At 45.3% G+C, this 14,146-nt stretch overlaps 1 protein-coding gene across 1 annotated transcript in view; it reads left to right on the forward strand.

Annotated features, from left to right (window-relative positions):
- Positions 1-2,773: 2,773 nt before the first annotated feature.
- The window catches only part of AHCYL2 (adenosylhomocysteinase like 2), a 123,336-nt gene continuing 111,963 nt past the window's right edge, over positions 2,774-14,146 (forward strand). Inside the window, exon 1 of the mRNA XM_054988184.1 lies at positions 2,774-3,170. Coding sequence (XP_054844159.1) covers positions 2,823-3,170 — 348 coding nt within the window. The 5' untranslated portion in view covers positions 2,774-2,822. The remainder of the gene's footprint in view (positions 3,171-14,146) is intronic.

Raw genomic sequence — 14,146 nt, forward strand, 5'->3', positions numbered from 1 at the left:
CAAGGTATAAACTTTCAAGAAGCAAATTCCTTTTATCAGATACCAGAGAGCTTTGACTCTTGAAAGTTCATCCCCTGGAAATCTAGTTGATCTTTAAAGTGCTACTGGACTCAAATAACAATAACCACCCTTCCGGACAGATCAGCGTCCACTCAAAGCGGTGAACAAAGTCTGTGAATCTTGCTCTTCTACTGCAGACCAACTGTTATCCACCTGAAACTAGTAGGATATAGGAAACTCTATGCACACTTAGTTAGGACTAGAGGAGTTAGTCGTGTTAGTCTGTAGTTGCAAAGAGTCCAGTAGCACCTTTAAGACTAACCAACTTTATTGTAGCATAAGCTTTCGAGAACCACAGCTCTCTTCGTCGGATGCATCTGACGAAGAGAGCTGTGGTTCTCGGAAGCTTATGCTACAATAAAGTTGGTTAGTCTTAAAGGTGCTACTGGACTCTTTACTATTTAGTTAGGACTGAGGCTGTAATTTTATTTATATTGTGTTTATAGTCCACCATTTTCACTGAGACTCAAGGAGGAATACACAGTGTGTCAGTAAGGTTAATTTGAAAGATATTTTAATAAACATGTAATAGGTTACATGTTAACCGCTGGAGCAGCATGGAGGGCAATCTAAACTCCCCTCTGTCTGGAGATCAGGGGGCAGGGCCACAAGCCATGTGACCATTTTCTCCAAGAACAACCCACTGAGTTCCACCACCTCTTTTCCCAGAAAAAAAGCCCTGGACAGACATATTAAAATAACATAGGAACTACCCAGTTGGATAATACTTACAGCAACAGTAGTAGAATCTATGGTCTGTCATAGATCCAGAGGAGTTAGTCGTGTTAGTCTGTAGTTGCAAAGAGTCCAGTAGCACCTTTAAGACTAACCAACTTTATTGTAGCATAAGCTTTCGAGAGATGCAATCTGACAAAGAGAGCTGTGTGCTATTGGACTCTTTACTATTATGGTCTATCATACTTTCTTGAAATTTTCTTCCTAGGAAACCTGGAGAAGATTGTGCCGTTAGGGGATAAGGTGCAAACCGGAAAGTCCTTGCTTAAACTCTCTCCTCTACTATTAACTCACTGTACACTTTAATGCAGGGCAGATAGTAGCCTATCTGACAGGGTTTTGTAAGCATTAGATAACACGTTTGAAATAGACAGAATATTAATTATACGTAAATGCTGCATTTAATATGTGTCATATATAAAGCAATTCAAGAATGCTGCAAATGAAGACCCTCAGACTCTAGAAACTTATACCCTTGAAAAAATCTTGTTCGTTTCTAAGGTGCCACTGTACTCAAACCTTATGCAGAGGAGGGGTATGTGGGCGAGGGGAAGTTCGATAGTTTAGCTTTGGGATTATGAGGTTTTACCTATTTTGTATTATGCTGTAAATTTTGTTGGATTTTATTGAATTTTTATGATGGTTAGTTTTGATTTTAACCAATTCACAGTGCAACGCTAAACAGAGTTACTCCAGTCTAAGCCCACTGGGTATGCAGTGCAATCCTAAACAGAGTTCAGTCTAAGCCCATTGGGTTTGCAGTACAATCCTAAACAGAGTTCAGCCCATTGAAATCAGTGAGTGTAGAGTGGCCTTACACTGTTTAGGATTGCACTTGTAAATTGATTGATGACATAGATTGCTTCAGGTTCTGAATCTGAGAAGCAGTATAAAAATCAAACAAACAAATAAATAAAGCTAACTTTTAACAATTATAATAATTTATATTTTGTATATTTGTATATTTATATTGTACTGAAAATTACTTACTTGATACTGATTGTATTAACCTCAAACTGTGTAATCTGCCTTGAGTCTCAGTGAGAAAGGCAGACTATGAATGACGTAAATAAATAAATCATAATTTTACAATACTTTTATAGCTAGAATATTTTATATTATGCTTCGTTTTCATTTGAACTGGTGCAAATTGATTATTGACGTGAATCCCCTTCAAGCTCTTAGCCAGAGAGAAGTGGTATAAAAATCAAATAAATAAAGCCATTTTTCATAATTATAATGCCTTATAATTTATATAATAGTTTTGCAATACTTTTATAATCATTTTTATTATGCTTTGTTCTCATTTTAACTGATGCAAATTGATTATTGACTTGAACCCTCTTCAAGCTCTTAACTGGAGAGAAACGGTATAAAAATCAAATAAACGAATACATAATTTTATTTTTATTTATATTTACTTATTTCAGATTTATATTCTGCCCTCCCTGCAAGTGGGCCCAGGGCGGATAACAACATATTAAAAATACAATTAAAAAATTCATGTACATTAAAAACAACACATTTAAAACAGAACGGTAGACAGCCTAAATAAACAAATAATGCTATTTTTAATCATTATAATAATGTATGTTTATAATCATTTTGCAATACTTTTATGATTATAGTCATTTTTATTATGCTTTGGTCTGATTTTAACTGGTGCAGATTGATTATTGACGTATACCCCCTTCAAGCTCCTAACAAGAGAGAAGCTGTATTTAAAAAAAAAATTCAATTAAATAAATGGAGGCGAAGCTGTAGAACTACATCTCCTATGAGCGCTCGGGGCCGCTTCCCCCCAAGCGAGGCGCCGCTTGGGCCGCGGTGCCCGCCGGGAGCGGTAGTGCGGTGGGGCGGCCGCCGGGGCCGGCCCCGCGGGGGCGTGGACTCCACGTCCCGTGATGCCGCGCGCGGGGGCGTGGCCGTGGGCGTGGCGAGCTCGCGTGTGCCTGAGGGGAGCCGGCGCGGGCGGACGGGCTGCCTGAGGAGCCGGAGCGGCGGAGGAGGCGGCTGAGGCGGGCGCGATGATGTCGGTGCGGGTGGCGGCGCCGCCGGCCGTGGAGCTGAAGGAGCTGGCCGGGGCCCTCGACAAGGCCGGCGGAGGAGGAGGAGGAGGAGGAGGCGGAGGCGGCTCCGGGCCCTGCGCCCCGCCGCCCCAGCCCGAGCCCGGCCTCCCGAGCGCGGCGGCGGCGGCGGCCCCCAAGGCGCCCCAGGCTTCGGCCATGAAGCGCAGCGACCCCGCGCCGCTCTCCAGCGCCGCCGCCCAGGCCCCGCGGCTGGCCGGCGACGGGGCCGGCGCGGTGGGGCCGCTGGGGGAGGCCCTGGTCAGCCCCGACGGGACCGTCACCGAGGCGCCGCGCACCGTCAAGAAGGTACGGCCGGGCGGGGATCGGCTCCTCCAAACCCCTCCTCTGCGAGGCTGCCTCTCCAGGCCGGGCCTGGAGGTCTCCCGGAAGGGCCGCGGGTCTCCAGCGGCGGAGATGGGCTGCTTTGGAGGGGGGCAGTGGAGAGCTGTTAAGTGGTTGGGTTGCGAATCAGCACGCTGCTGGTTCGAATCCCACTCCTGCCGCGAGCGCAGCAGGCGGCCTTGGGTCAGCCCCAGCTCCCCAGCTGGACTGTGGGGATAATAATGACACTAATTTGTTCACCGCTCTGGGTAGGCACTCATCTGTCTAGAAGAGCAGCATATAAGTGGTGGTATTATTATTATTATTATTATTATTATTATTATTATTATTATTATTATTATTCTACCCTGCTGAGGTCCCTCCCCAAAGGCTGACCTCTGCAGCCTCCACCCCCCAAATCTCCAGGATTTTCCCAACCCGAAGATGGCAACCTTATCCCTCCCCTTGTAACAACACCCCCCCCCCAAGAATCTGTGTTGGGAAAAAAGCCCTTCTCTTTTCCTGTCTTCCCCTCCTCTTCCGCTGCCTGTCAGGCTCTGAGCAGCCCTTTTGCTCACTGAATGTCTTCCCTTGTATTTTCATTCCTGCTTGGATTTTAGTGAGAAAGGCAGACTAGTATAAATCATCATCTTCGTAATCTATTTACTGGGGGAGCGCTGATGGCAAGGTCTTCATTCATTCCCTCGGAGGATGGGTGTCTTTTTCAAGGTGGCATTGGGGGCCCCGCCATCAGGCATCCTGCTCTCTGCTTCTTTTGTTAGGTGGAAACTTGAGTGGTCCTCCCCCCAAAAGATTAGACCTGCTTGGAATTGGGGGGGGGGGAATCTGGCTTAAGCTGGGGGGGGATCAAGGCATTTGGAAGGAGCAGCAGCACTGCCCCACACCTCCAATAATTGCGAGGGGTGTATCGGGGGGGGGGAGTTCTCTGCACACGCTGCTGCGAGTCACCATATGCTTAGAAAATAAATGCCCTTGGTGTTGGGTGCCTGATACTCCCTTCCAAAGAGGATAGTTTGAGGTGGGTGGCCACTCACGTTGGTCTGCTGTAGAACAGTGAGATTCTGGTCCAGAGGCGCCTTGGAGACCAACTAGATTTCCAGGGTATGACCTTCTGAGAGTCAAAGCTCTCTTTGTCAGATACAAGGAGTGGGAAAAGGTAGGAGTCTTTATAATCCAGAGGAGTTATAATCCAGGTAGAGTATGGGAGGGGTATTGCAAATTACATGTGGAATTCACTGCCTCAGGAGGTGGTGGCAGCTTCAAGAGGGGATTGGATAAACATGTGGAGCAGAGGTCCATCAGTGGCTATTAGCCACAAGGTATAGATGGAGCTGTCTGTCTAGGGCAGTGATGCTCTGTCTTCTTGGTGTTTGGAGGGGCAATCAGTGGGAAGGCTTCTAGTGTCCCTTCCCCACTGGCAGACCTCCTGAGGACACCTGGGTTTTTGGCCACTGCGTGACACAGAGTGTTGGCTTGATCCAACATGGCTTCTCTTATGTTCTTATCTAGGGGGTCTTTAAGGTGCTGCTGGTCCTGGATCTCGTCCTGCTGAATCTGACCGATGGTCCATCTAGTCCAGTATCCTTATCTTACACAGTGGTCTGCCAATTATTCTGTAGGGCCAGTGACAACATAGAGGCCAGGGCCTTCCACCAGGTGCTAGGATTCACGGCTTGACTGCCTCTGAATGTGGCGGTTTCTGGTAGTTACCTTGACTAGTAGCTCGTGATAGACCTCTCCTCCATAAATCTGTCCAATCCCCTTTTAAAGCCATCTATGCCTGAGGCCATCCCTATATCCCCTGGCATAGAGCTTCTCTTTCCTCGGAGCCTTGAAAGTGCACTTTTCTCTAGGGCTGGCTTTGCCTTTCCCCTACGCACATCTCAGTAGTGCATTGGGAAGGGCTCCCCCCTTTTGTGACATTCGTGGTTCTTAGTTTTGATTTCCAGGAATGCAATGACCTTGTTGTATAGGAAACCTCCCCCTCCCTCGATTCTCAGATGTGTCTCAGAACAGTTGGAAGTCATTTACTCCTTTCCTAACACCTGTCTGATGTTGAAACCCCTGTGTGGTCAGGTGTAGGTGGTGCTTGTTTGTGTAGATAGGAGCACCTGCAGTGTGCAGTTCAGTCCAGCCGCACACTGAGTTTCCTCTTGCCTCCTTTTTCAGAGATCCTGAGGCATGCACTGTTGCTCTTTGCTCTCTGTATGATGGGATTATTAATTATTTTTCTTCCCTTGCATCTCTGTTTCTTACAGTGCAACCCTAAGCAGAGTTACTCCAATCTAAGCTGATTGATTTCAGTGGTCTTAGACTGTTTAGGGTTGCACTGTTAGGCCATAATCCCAGGCAGATTTATCTGGGAGTAAACAGTATTAACTATAGTGGGGACTGACTGCTGAGCAGACATGCAGAAGTGTTCTTACAGTATTATTATAGGTGTGGCTACTTGGATGTAAATTCCCTTGTTTGATGGGGCTGATCCTAAAGTGGGCAAAAAGAAATGGTTGTGTTGGTCTGTTAGAGAGCCTCCCAATGGTAAGGAACAGCATGTTATCTTTGTTAGACCTTTGTTAGTCTCGGTAATGAATTAACTTCTGAGATCCCCAGAATTCTTCCTCACGCTAGATGTTTACTAACAAGAAAATGCCACAGACGGCCTGGCCTGTATACCAACATCTTTTTTCCTTCCCCCCCCCCCTCATTTTTTGTTTAGCCAGTGGAAGAGTTCTGTGGAACCGAAACACTGATTCATTACTTTGTGACTTTCCGTTGCTCCTAATCATGCTGGTATGCAAGTGCGCCTTTGGATTTCAGTTGTGCATGCCCTGGGTTAAGAAAAGCCTGGAATACTGATCTTCCGTGTGGGTGTGGAGGGTGCATTCTGTTCCCATCATGAGTATAGCAGCAGGTACAACATCTTAGGAGGAGATTGTTTCCTGTGCTTTCCACCAGTTTATTATTTATGTCATTATTTCTCTGCCTTTCTCTCCAGTGGAGACTCAAAGCAGTTTACATCATTCTCTATTTTATCCTCACAACAATGCTGTGAGTTGTGCGACTGGCCCAAGGTCACCCACATAGCTTCCACGGTCGGGTGGCGATTTGAACCTGTGTCTCCTAGCTCCTCTAACTCTACACCTCTAACTCTAACCACATTGGCTCTCATTTCACCTGAAGGCTGGTTTCTAGTCCTTAATAGAGTGTAGCTATTTGTCTTTCATCCATGCTTTCCATTTCTTGATTGGGCAGGGGCATTTCATACTTCTAGCGGCTCCGTGCAGGAGTTTTGACTCTTGAAAGCTCATGCCTTAGGAATCTAGCTAGTCTCTAAGGTGCTCCTGCACCCAAATCTAGCTGTTGTTTTTTTGTCCTTTATCCCAATAACTTGTGACTGGTCCAGATATCTTGGTGTGGGTGCTGTAGGAGGCGTTGAATTGAAGATTCTTGGCTGATCATAGAATCATAGAGTTGGAAGGCATCTCCAGGGACATCTAGTCCAACCTTCTGCACAGTGCAGGAAATTCACAACTACCTCCCCCCATACACTCCCAGGGACCCCTACTCCGTGCCCAGAAGATAGCAAAACACCTCCAGGATCCCTAGCTAAACTGGCCTGGGGAAAATTGCTCCCAGACTCCAAAGTGGCGACCGGCACCATCCCGGCACTGATGAGCAGTGCTTTCTTCTGCAGTGGAGCTCTTTTTCTTTCCTGTAACTTTAGCATGTGTCATTTTACCCTAGTGGCTAGAAGGGGCTGTGCTCATGTTTACCTTCCAAGATTTGCAAAGCCAGGCTTCACTACGAAGACAGCCTGAGAACAGACAGTATCACAAACTCACTATTGTGCACTGATATCAAAACAAAATGTTCCCAGCTGCACCTTGAGAAAAAAAATATAAAAGACATAGTTATCTAATGTTTCTTTGGCAATGGAGTATGGTACAGATGAAAAGCACCAAGAGTCTGTGTTCTAAGTCAGTTCCTTGCAACAGACACAAAGATTCATAGAGATTCATAAGAACTAGCTGACCTTGGAAAGCGTAGCTGTTTCAGTGGTTCTCAACACTCTGGCAGCCTGGGCACCCCCCCCCCCCGGAATGCATTCTGATTTAAGATTTCACAGACATACCTAAACTGTCCGCCACACTGGATAGCCCCATTTCAAAGTGTGCCTGGCTTGCTTTGCATTCTTGGATCAGTACAGCGAGAATATCCAATTCGCACTCTCTGATCGGGAGGAAAACAGCTATTAGTAGTCCCTGGTCCGAAGGAGGCCTGCCTGGCCACAATGAGATCCAGGGCTTTCTCGGTCCTGGCTCCTGCCTGGTGGAACGCTCTGTCTACTGAGACCAGGGCCCGGCGAGATTTATTGTCTTTCCGCCGGGCCTGCAAGACAGAGTTGTTCCGCCAGGCTCATGGCTCAAGTTTGGGCTGGGGGGGGAAAAGAAAATTTAACACCCCCCCCCCCGTGAAAAGCTGTCCACCACAGTATGCATGCAAAATATTATAAGTCTTCCTGATGTTGCCGTCTCACAACACAAAATGTCATTGTTTTAAATGGTGTTTTAATATTTATACAGATGTAATGTTTTAAGTTATTTTAAAATGTTGTTAGCCGCCCTGAGCCCGCTTGCAGGGAGGGCGGGATATAAATATGAAATAATAAATAATAATAAATAAATAATAATCCCATCAGCTGCTTCTTAAAAGCGAGTTTAAGCAAAATTTTGTTTATTGATGTTCTTGATAGTCCACCTGTGCCATGGAGACTCTAGGTGGATTATGCAGCGTAAGTCAAATGCAGTCAACAGGACGGGGCATCCAGTAAACAAAGCAAGTAGGATTTGTATTGCAGAACTCTGAACCAAAGCACAACTATTAACATGACATGTTAAATGATGCAGAAATTACACAGGAGGATCGTATAACAACTGACAGTATGTGCTGTACGCAGTAATATAATCCACAGCCCCCCATCCCTTTATCAAAGTATCTTTCTGAACCGTTTGTTACATTCTAGCCCTATTGTATAAAAGTCCTCCTGAATAATTCAGTTTTGCATAGATTGTGGAATGCCAGCAGAGTGACCTCATCAGGCAGGCCATTCCGTAAAGCGGGGGCCACAGCAGAGAGTGCACGCGCACAGGCAGTTGATTTTGCCTGTTTGTAAGGTGGCGCCCTGCTCAGGTGAGTGAAGCTGTTATAGAATCATGAGGTTGGAAGGTGCCTCCAGGGTCATCTAGTCCAACCGCCAATTCACAACTACCTCCCCTCCACACCCCCAGTGACCCCTGCTCCATGCCCAGCGTAGGCAGTGTGGAGCATAGGCAGTCCTGCAGGTAGGAGGGACCAAAGTCGTAAGAGGCTTTGGATGAGATAGCCAAGATGTTGAATTAAACCAGGTAACTGATAGGCATCCGGTGGGATGACTGCAGAATGGGAGCAATATGCATGCTATGCTTGGCACGCATTATTTGTAGATTGCCTCAAAAGTCATTTCTCGGGGCAGCTCCTGCTCCAGTGCACAAGGCCATGACACGAGTTCTAATCACTCTAACTTCTTGATTGGAAGGGACTTGGCACTGGAGGTGTCAAAGAACGTCCTTATCGAGGCAGAGGCTAGCTGAAGAGAGGTGCTGAGGGGGCCCAAACCCTGTTTCTCATCCTTATAGTTCTGTTAATTGGCTAAAGCGTGCCTTGACGTGTGATCGTTCGCCAGTGATCAGGATAAAGCATTTGTCTGTAACCCAGTCAGTTTAGAAGTCCCAGTGAGGATGTCTTTAATCGGATTGGCTAGAGCTCTGGCAGGTTTGCTTCTTCCCTGGATCCTTTGTGTTAACTGTTTGCCTCTGTTTCAGGGCTGCCCTGTCCAAGTTGCAATAAAGATTTCTCTCACCTGGGAATCTGATTCTAAAACTTTTTCATTTGGTTACAGCTGCCCTGGGAAGGGGGACAGGAAAGTCCAGCAGAAGTGTCTGAAGTGTGGACTGTTTGTGTGTTCTGAACACATTTTTTTTTTCCATTTGGTCTCAAAGTAGTACCCTCTTGGTCAGTTGTCAGAGAAGCAAGTCACGTTCAAAGAGCACTTCTAGTGAAATCGTGACTTCGCTGTCAGCAAAGAGTGATGTCCCAGGCGCTGCATACCTGCCAGGAAGCCCCATTTGCTGTTCCAAGACAAGCACAGTCGTTAAGACTTCCAGAATTTGTGGCTGATAGTGCAGATCTAACTGTCTTTGGTATATGCTGTTGTTTAGAACAGGTATGTAACAGCTATCTTGTTTCCATTGGATGCCTGTCTATAAAACTGGCATGCTAGTTAGTTTTTTGCAAAGCACTTTAAACTCTGCTTGGGCACAGTAGTATGCTGTGAGAGAACTGGTAATGTTCCCCGAGAAATAAAAAAGGAACGGTTCCTGAGAGACCAAAGCATGCACCCATTGGACGCTCTTGCACTGTTACTGCTCTCACAATGTCTCCTTCCCCCTGTTGAGGGCAAGTAGTTTTCCATGTCTGGTCATCACATGTGAGTGATTCAGTAATTTCTGGCGTAGAGGAGGCTGCCTGTCGTATTTCTGCCCAAGTCATACCCTGGGCTTCTCTTAGCAGGAAGCACGTCCAGCTCAGGCTCGCGTGGGCTTCTCTCAGGGCACCTCGTTCTCATTTTCCCACTCACATTTTCTGGACGGCAGATGTGTCTTTAGATTTAATTCAGGGAAAAATCTGCTGCAGCTTGTAAAGTTTGGATAACAGCGGTCGAAGATGCAGGAGGCCGGGTAAAGCTGAAAAGTCGAGTTTGGTATTTTTCTTTTAAGATGATAAAAACACGTTCCAGTTCAGAATCTAGCTATCAAATAGGCCACAGCTCAAGCATCGTTGCTTTACTGCTGCCTGTAAAAGTGTGCTTTGCTATTGAGCTGGTCAAGCATAGAGCTGGACAGGGAGGTCACGCATGTATGTACCACATGGAGCATCCTGTTCATGTGAAACGATTGCTTGTTACAATGCCTGACTGGTGAGCTGGCAAATAGCTTGCAGGGGCTGTAAATCACTCTTGGGTGCCTTTCTAAATGAGGGTTTTCATATTGAATGCAGTCTTTAGTGGATTGAAAATGGCTGCTCTTGGGGGAGGAAAAACCTCTTTGGGTTGTTCAACAGTAGTGTGTGCGCAGAGAATGATTTTCAGCTTTGGTGCCTTCAGTTTTATAATTCCTTTGGTCACATGCTTAGTGGTTGCTCTGTTCCATTCAAAGCAACAACCATCAGTTTTATGTCTTAATACACGCTCCCCTCAGGCTGTTTCCCCGAGTGTTTTCTCATTAGGCGTATGGCTTGTTAGCTTGTTAACAAAATTGTCGTTGGAGGCAAGCTCTCTTGCTCCTTGAAGAATGTATGGCCCATCTCTTTAGCATGTACTTAGTTTATTTTTAGGTGACTTCTCTGATGCATCTGTAGCCAGTTTCAGAGGTTGGGGAATGAAACAGGTTTCCTTTTACCCTATCAGTAACAAGAGCATATTCAAGATGGGCGCATGGCTGGGGATGGAGAATTGCCAAGGTTCTAAATTCGTAATATCAGAATTGCCAAACTCCAGTGGCTTCCAGTTGTCTGACAGTAACCAATGAAGTTTAAACAACTGCAGAAAACAATCCAGTAGCCCACATACACAGAACTTGACACCCCTATGGTGTATCTTCTTGTGCTGCCTAGAATCTGTCCACTGTGGTGTAGTAATAATATTGGGAGGAGAAAAATAAGAGGTCCTTCTGGATGCAGTATTCGCTCTTTATCGCCAGCTACAGAATGCTGTGTGTTAGGGGTGTCTGTGAATATCCTCATTCCTTTTTAATAATAAACTATTATTCAAATTTCCAACATATTTGTAAAACATATAATCAAAAAATAAAATAAAGTAAAATAAGGAAAAGAAGAAAAAACAGAGTAAAAGATCAATGGAAAAAAAGTAAAAAAATAGAAGAGCAGATGAAAAACTGAAAAAAGAAAAGAAAAAAGAGCATCTAAATAGTAGGAATATATACCAGTTTTTCATTTGAAGCAATCAAAAGGTACTTATTCTGCACTAACTTTTAACATCCCCATTCCTGATGGAAGTCCTCTTTTCAATAGCATGCAGTGCAGGCTTTTGTACTGAGGTAACCCCCCTGTCTATTGTTAATGGTTCTTATGATCGCCAAAGCTATCCTGTTATCTGTAGAAGTGAGTGAGAGTTTGGACCATTTTATTTATTAAAGTATCCATTAGCCTTTTCTCCCTAATATTAGGACCCAAGGTGGGTGGTAGAAAGTTAAAGCATCCATTTCACATACTTTAAAGCCTCAGCAATAGTCAATTTAATTGTATCCCGTTTGCAGCCCTTTTGAAAGGCTGGGAGGGAAGGGGCCTTCTTTATCTCTTTCAGAAAGGCCTTTCCTATGAGTGGCAAAATAGTAAAGAGTCCAGTAGCACTGGTTGTTGTGGGTTTTCTGGGCTGTATTGCCGTGGTCTTGGCATTGTAGTTCCTGACGTTTTGCCAGCAGCTGTGGCTGGCATCTTCAGAGGTGTAGCACCAAAAGACAGAGATCTTACAGGATGACTCAGCCCAAACCCACCTTCCTGAGTAGATATAAATTACCTGCCAACAAGACAGAGACTGTGACACTGAGAGATCTCTGTCTTTTGGTGCTACACCTCTGAAGATGCCAGCCACAGCTGCTGGCGAAACGTCAGGAACTACAATGCCAAGACCACGGCAATACAGCCCGGAAAACCCACAACAACCATCGTTCTCCGGCCATGAAAGCCTTCGACAATACAGTCCAGTAGCACCTTTAAGACTAATCAACTTTATTGTAGCTTAAGCTTTCAAGAACCACAACTCTCTTTGTCGAATGCCTCGTCAGCTTTTGAGCTTGAAAGCTGACAATGCATCTGACGAAGAGAGGTGTGGTTCTCGAAAGCTTATGCTGCAATAAAGTTGGTTTGTCTTAAAGGTGCTACTGGACTCTTTACTGTTTTGCAACTATAGACTAACACGGCTAACTCCTCTGGATCTTTCCTATGAGTGGAAGCAATGAGGAAGAGAGAGGGTTTTCTACCTTTGCAGTTCACGTGTGTTTGCATGAACTTCTGGGATACTCAGAGCCAAGCTACAAGTGACGCCTGACACAGGTTGGACACTTGTCAGCTTCCCTCAAGTTTTGATGGGAAATGTAGGCGTCCTGGTCTTGCAGCTGTAATGGAGAGCCAAGCTATAAAACCAGGACGCCTACATTTCCCATCAAAACTTGAGGGAAGCTGACAAGTGTCCAACCTGTGTAAAGCGTCACTTGTAGCTTGGCTCTAAGTTTAAGCCATTTGTGAGGAGAGAGGCACTCTTAAGTCCCCTGAGATGGATTTCTTCAAGAAGGCAGGAAGCTATATAGATATATTTTTGGTTTTAATTTCTGCAGAAAACCAGTTTCTTTGTTGGGGGTGGGTGGGATGTGTGCTTGCTGCAGTTGATGGATCTTTCCTGCCTGAGATAATCGCTCAAGAACGTGTTGCAATGCCTTTTTAATAGGGTGAAGAGCACTGGGATAGAGCAGTGATTCTAGTATCCCAGTGGTGCGTCGTGTAAACTGCAAGGACAGTGTTAAATGGCCTGAAGTGGCAGTGATGGATGATTGTAATGGCCATTAAATCTATTTGGGAATTCTCAGCAAAAAAAATAAGCCTGTGTGAGTAGTAAATGGTACTTCTGCCTTCTGTGAATGGCTGTCCTTGTCATAGGTATAGTCACGTAGCTGTCTTGAGACTTGCAGGAAAGACAAAATCAAAAAGAGTCCAGTAGCACCTTTAAGACTAACCAATTTTATTGTAGCATAAGCTTTCGAGAGCCACAGCTCTCTTCGTCAGATGCATGGTACAGAAACTGGTCAAATATTTGACCAGTTTCTGTACCATGCATCTGACGAAGAGAACTTGATTCTCGAAAGCTTATGCTACAATAAAGTTGGTTAGTCTTAAAGGTGCTACCGGACTCTTTTTGATTTTGCTACCACAGACTAACACGGCTAACTCCTCTGCAGGAAAGCCAATGAGCTATTGTCCATCTCCCCTTAGAGCAGTTTCTGACCCTCAAAAGTGCTTCTGACGGTTGAAGATTTTGGCACAAGAAAATCAAAATTGGGTCAAAGCAAATGTAGGAGAGAATTAGACAGAGTCCATAGCTGGATGTTTAGAAATAAAGACAAGTTACCGTGGCATCATAAATACTATTTTTATTATGGCACAAGTTTTTCTGGATGTGGTGTCCACTTGATCTGTGTAATTGGAGAAAGTTGCCCTAAATTCCTGATGGTTCAGTCAGTGAAGGATAACCATTCTTGTTTGTCAGAGCAAATGAGGAAGCACTCAGGTTTGGCATGTCCTCTTTGAAGAGTGAGGGAAGACGCAAACAGACCGCAAACAGACCAATGCAAGCTGGGGTTTTGGGTTTACAAAATGACCGTCGTGGTATAACAATGAAAGTCGTGAAATTCAGAAGAACATTTCAGTTGCAATGAAGATAGTGAATGGAAGTTCCCAATGAAGAAATGTGGAAAGATTACTGGAGGAGGAAGAAAATGTACATTTGATGTGAAGGGGTGGACAGGAGAGGGAAGACATAAGCCTGGAGGTTCTTCTTGCTCAAGAAGTTGGCTTTTGACCCAGAGGCCTTTCAATGAATCTTAAAGGGTGTCAGGAGTCATGTCAGGACTCAGGAGACATGACAGAGGATGAGTCAGTAGAGAGGCTGCAGCTGTGTGCTAGAAGGAAAGCTGCAGTTAAGTGTGTTGAGAATAGGAGGTGGAGCTAGGTTGTACTTACTGGACAAGTGCTGGAGGAAGGGTCACAAGGCTGTGTGTCAGCCTGTCCTGTAGCCCCGTCAGTCCTGACTGTAAATTTCAGAAGTGGAAATG

The sequence above is a fragment of the Eublepharis macularius genome, chromosome 9, assembly GCF_028583425.1.
Source record: "Eublepharis macularius isolate TG4126 chromosome 9, MPM_Emac_v1.0, whole genome shotgun sequence".
Lineage (NCBI taxonomy): Eukaryota > Metazoa > Chordata > Lepidosauria > Squamata > Eublepharidae > Eublepharis > Eublepharis macularius.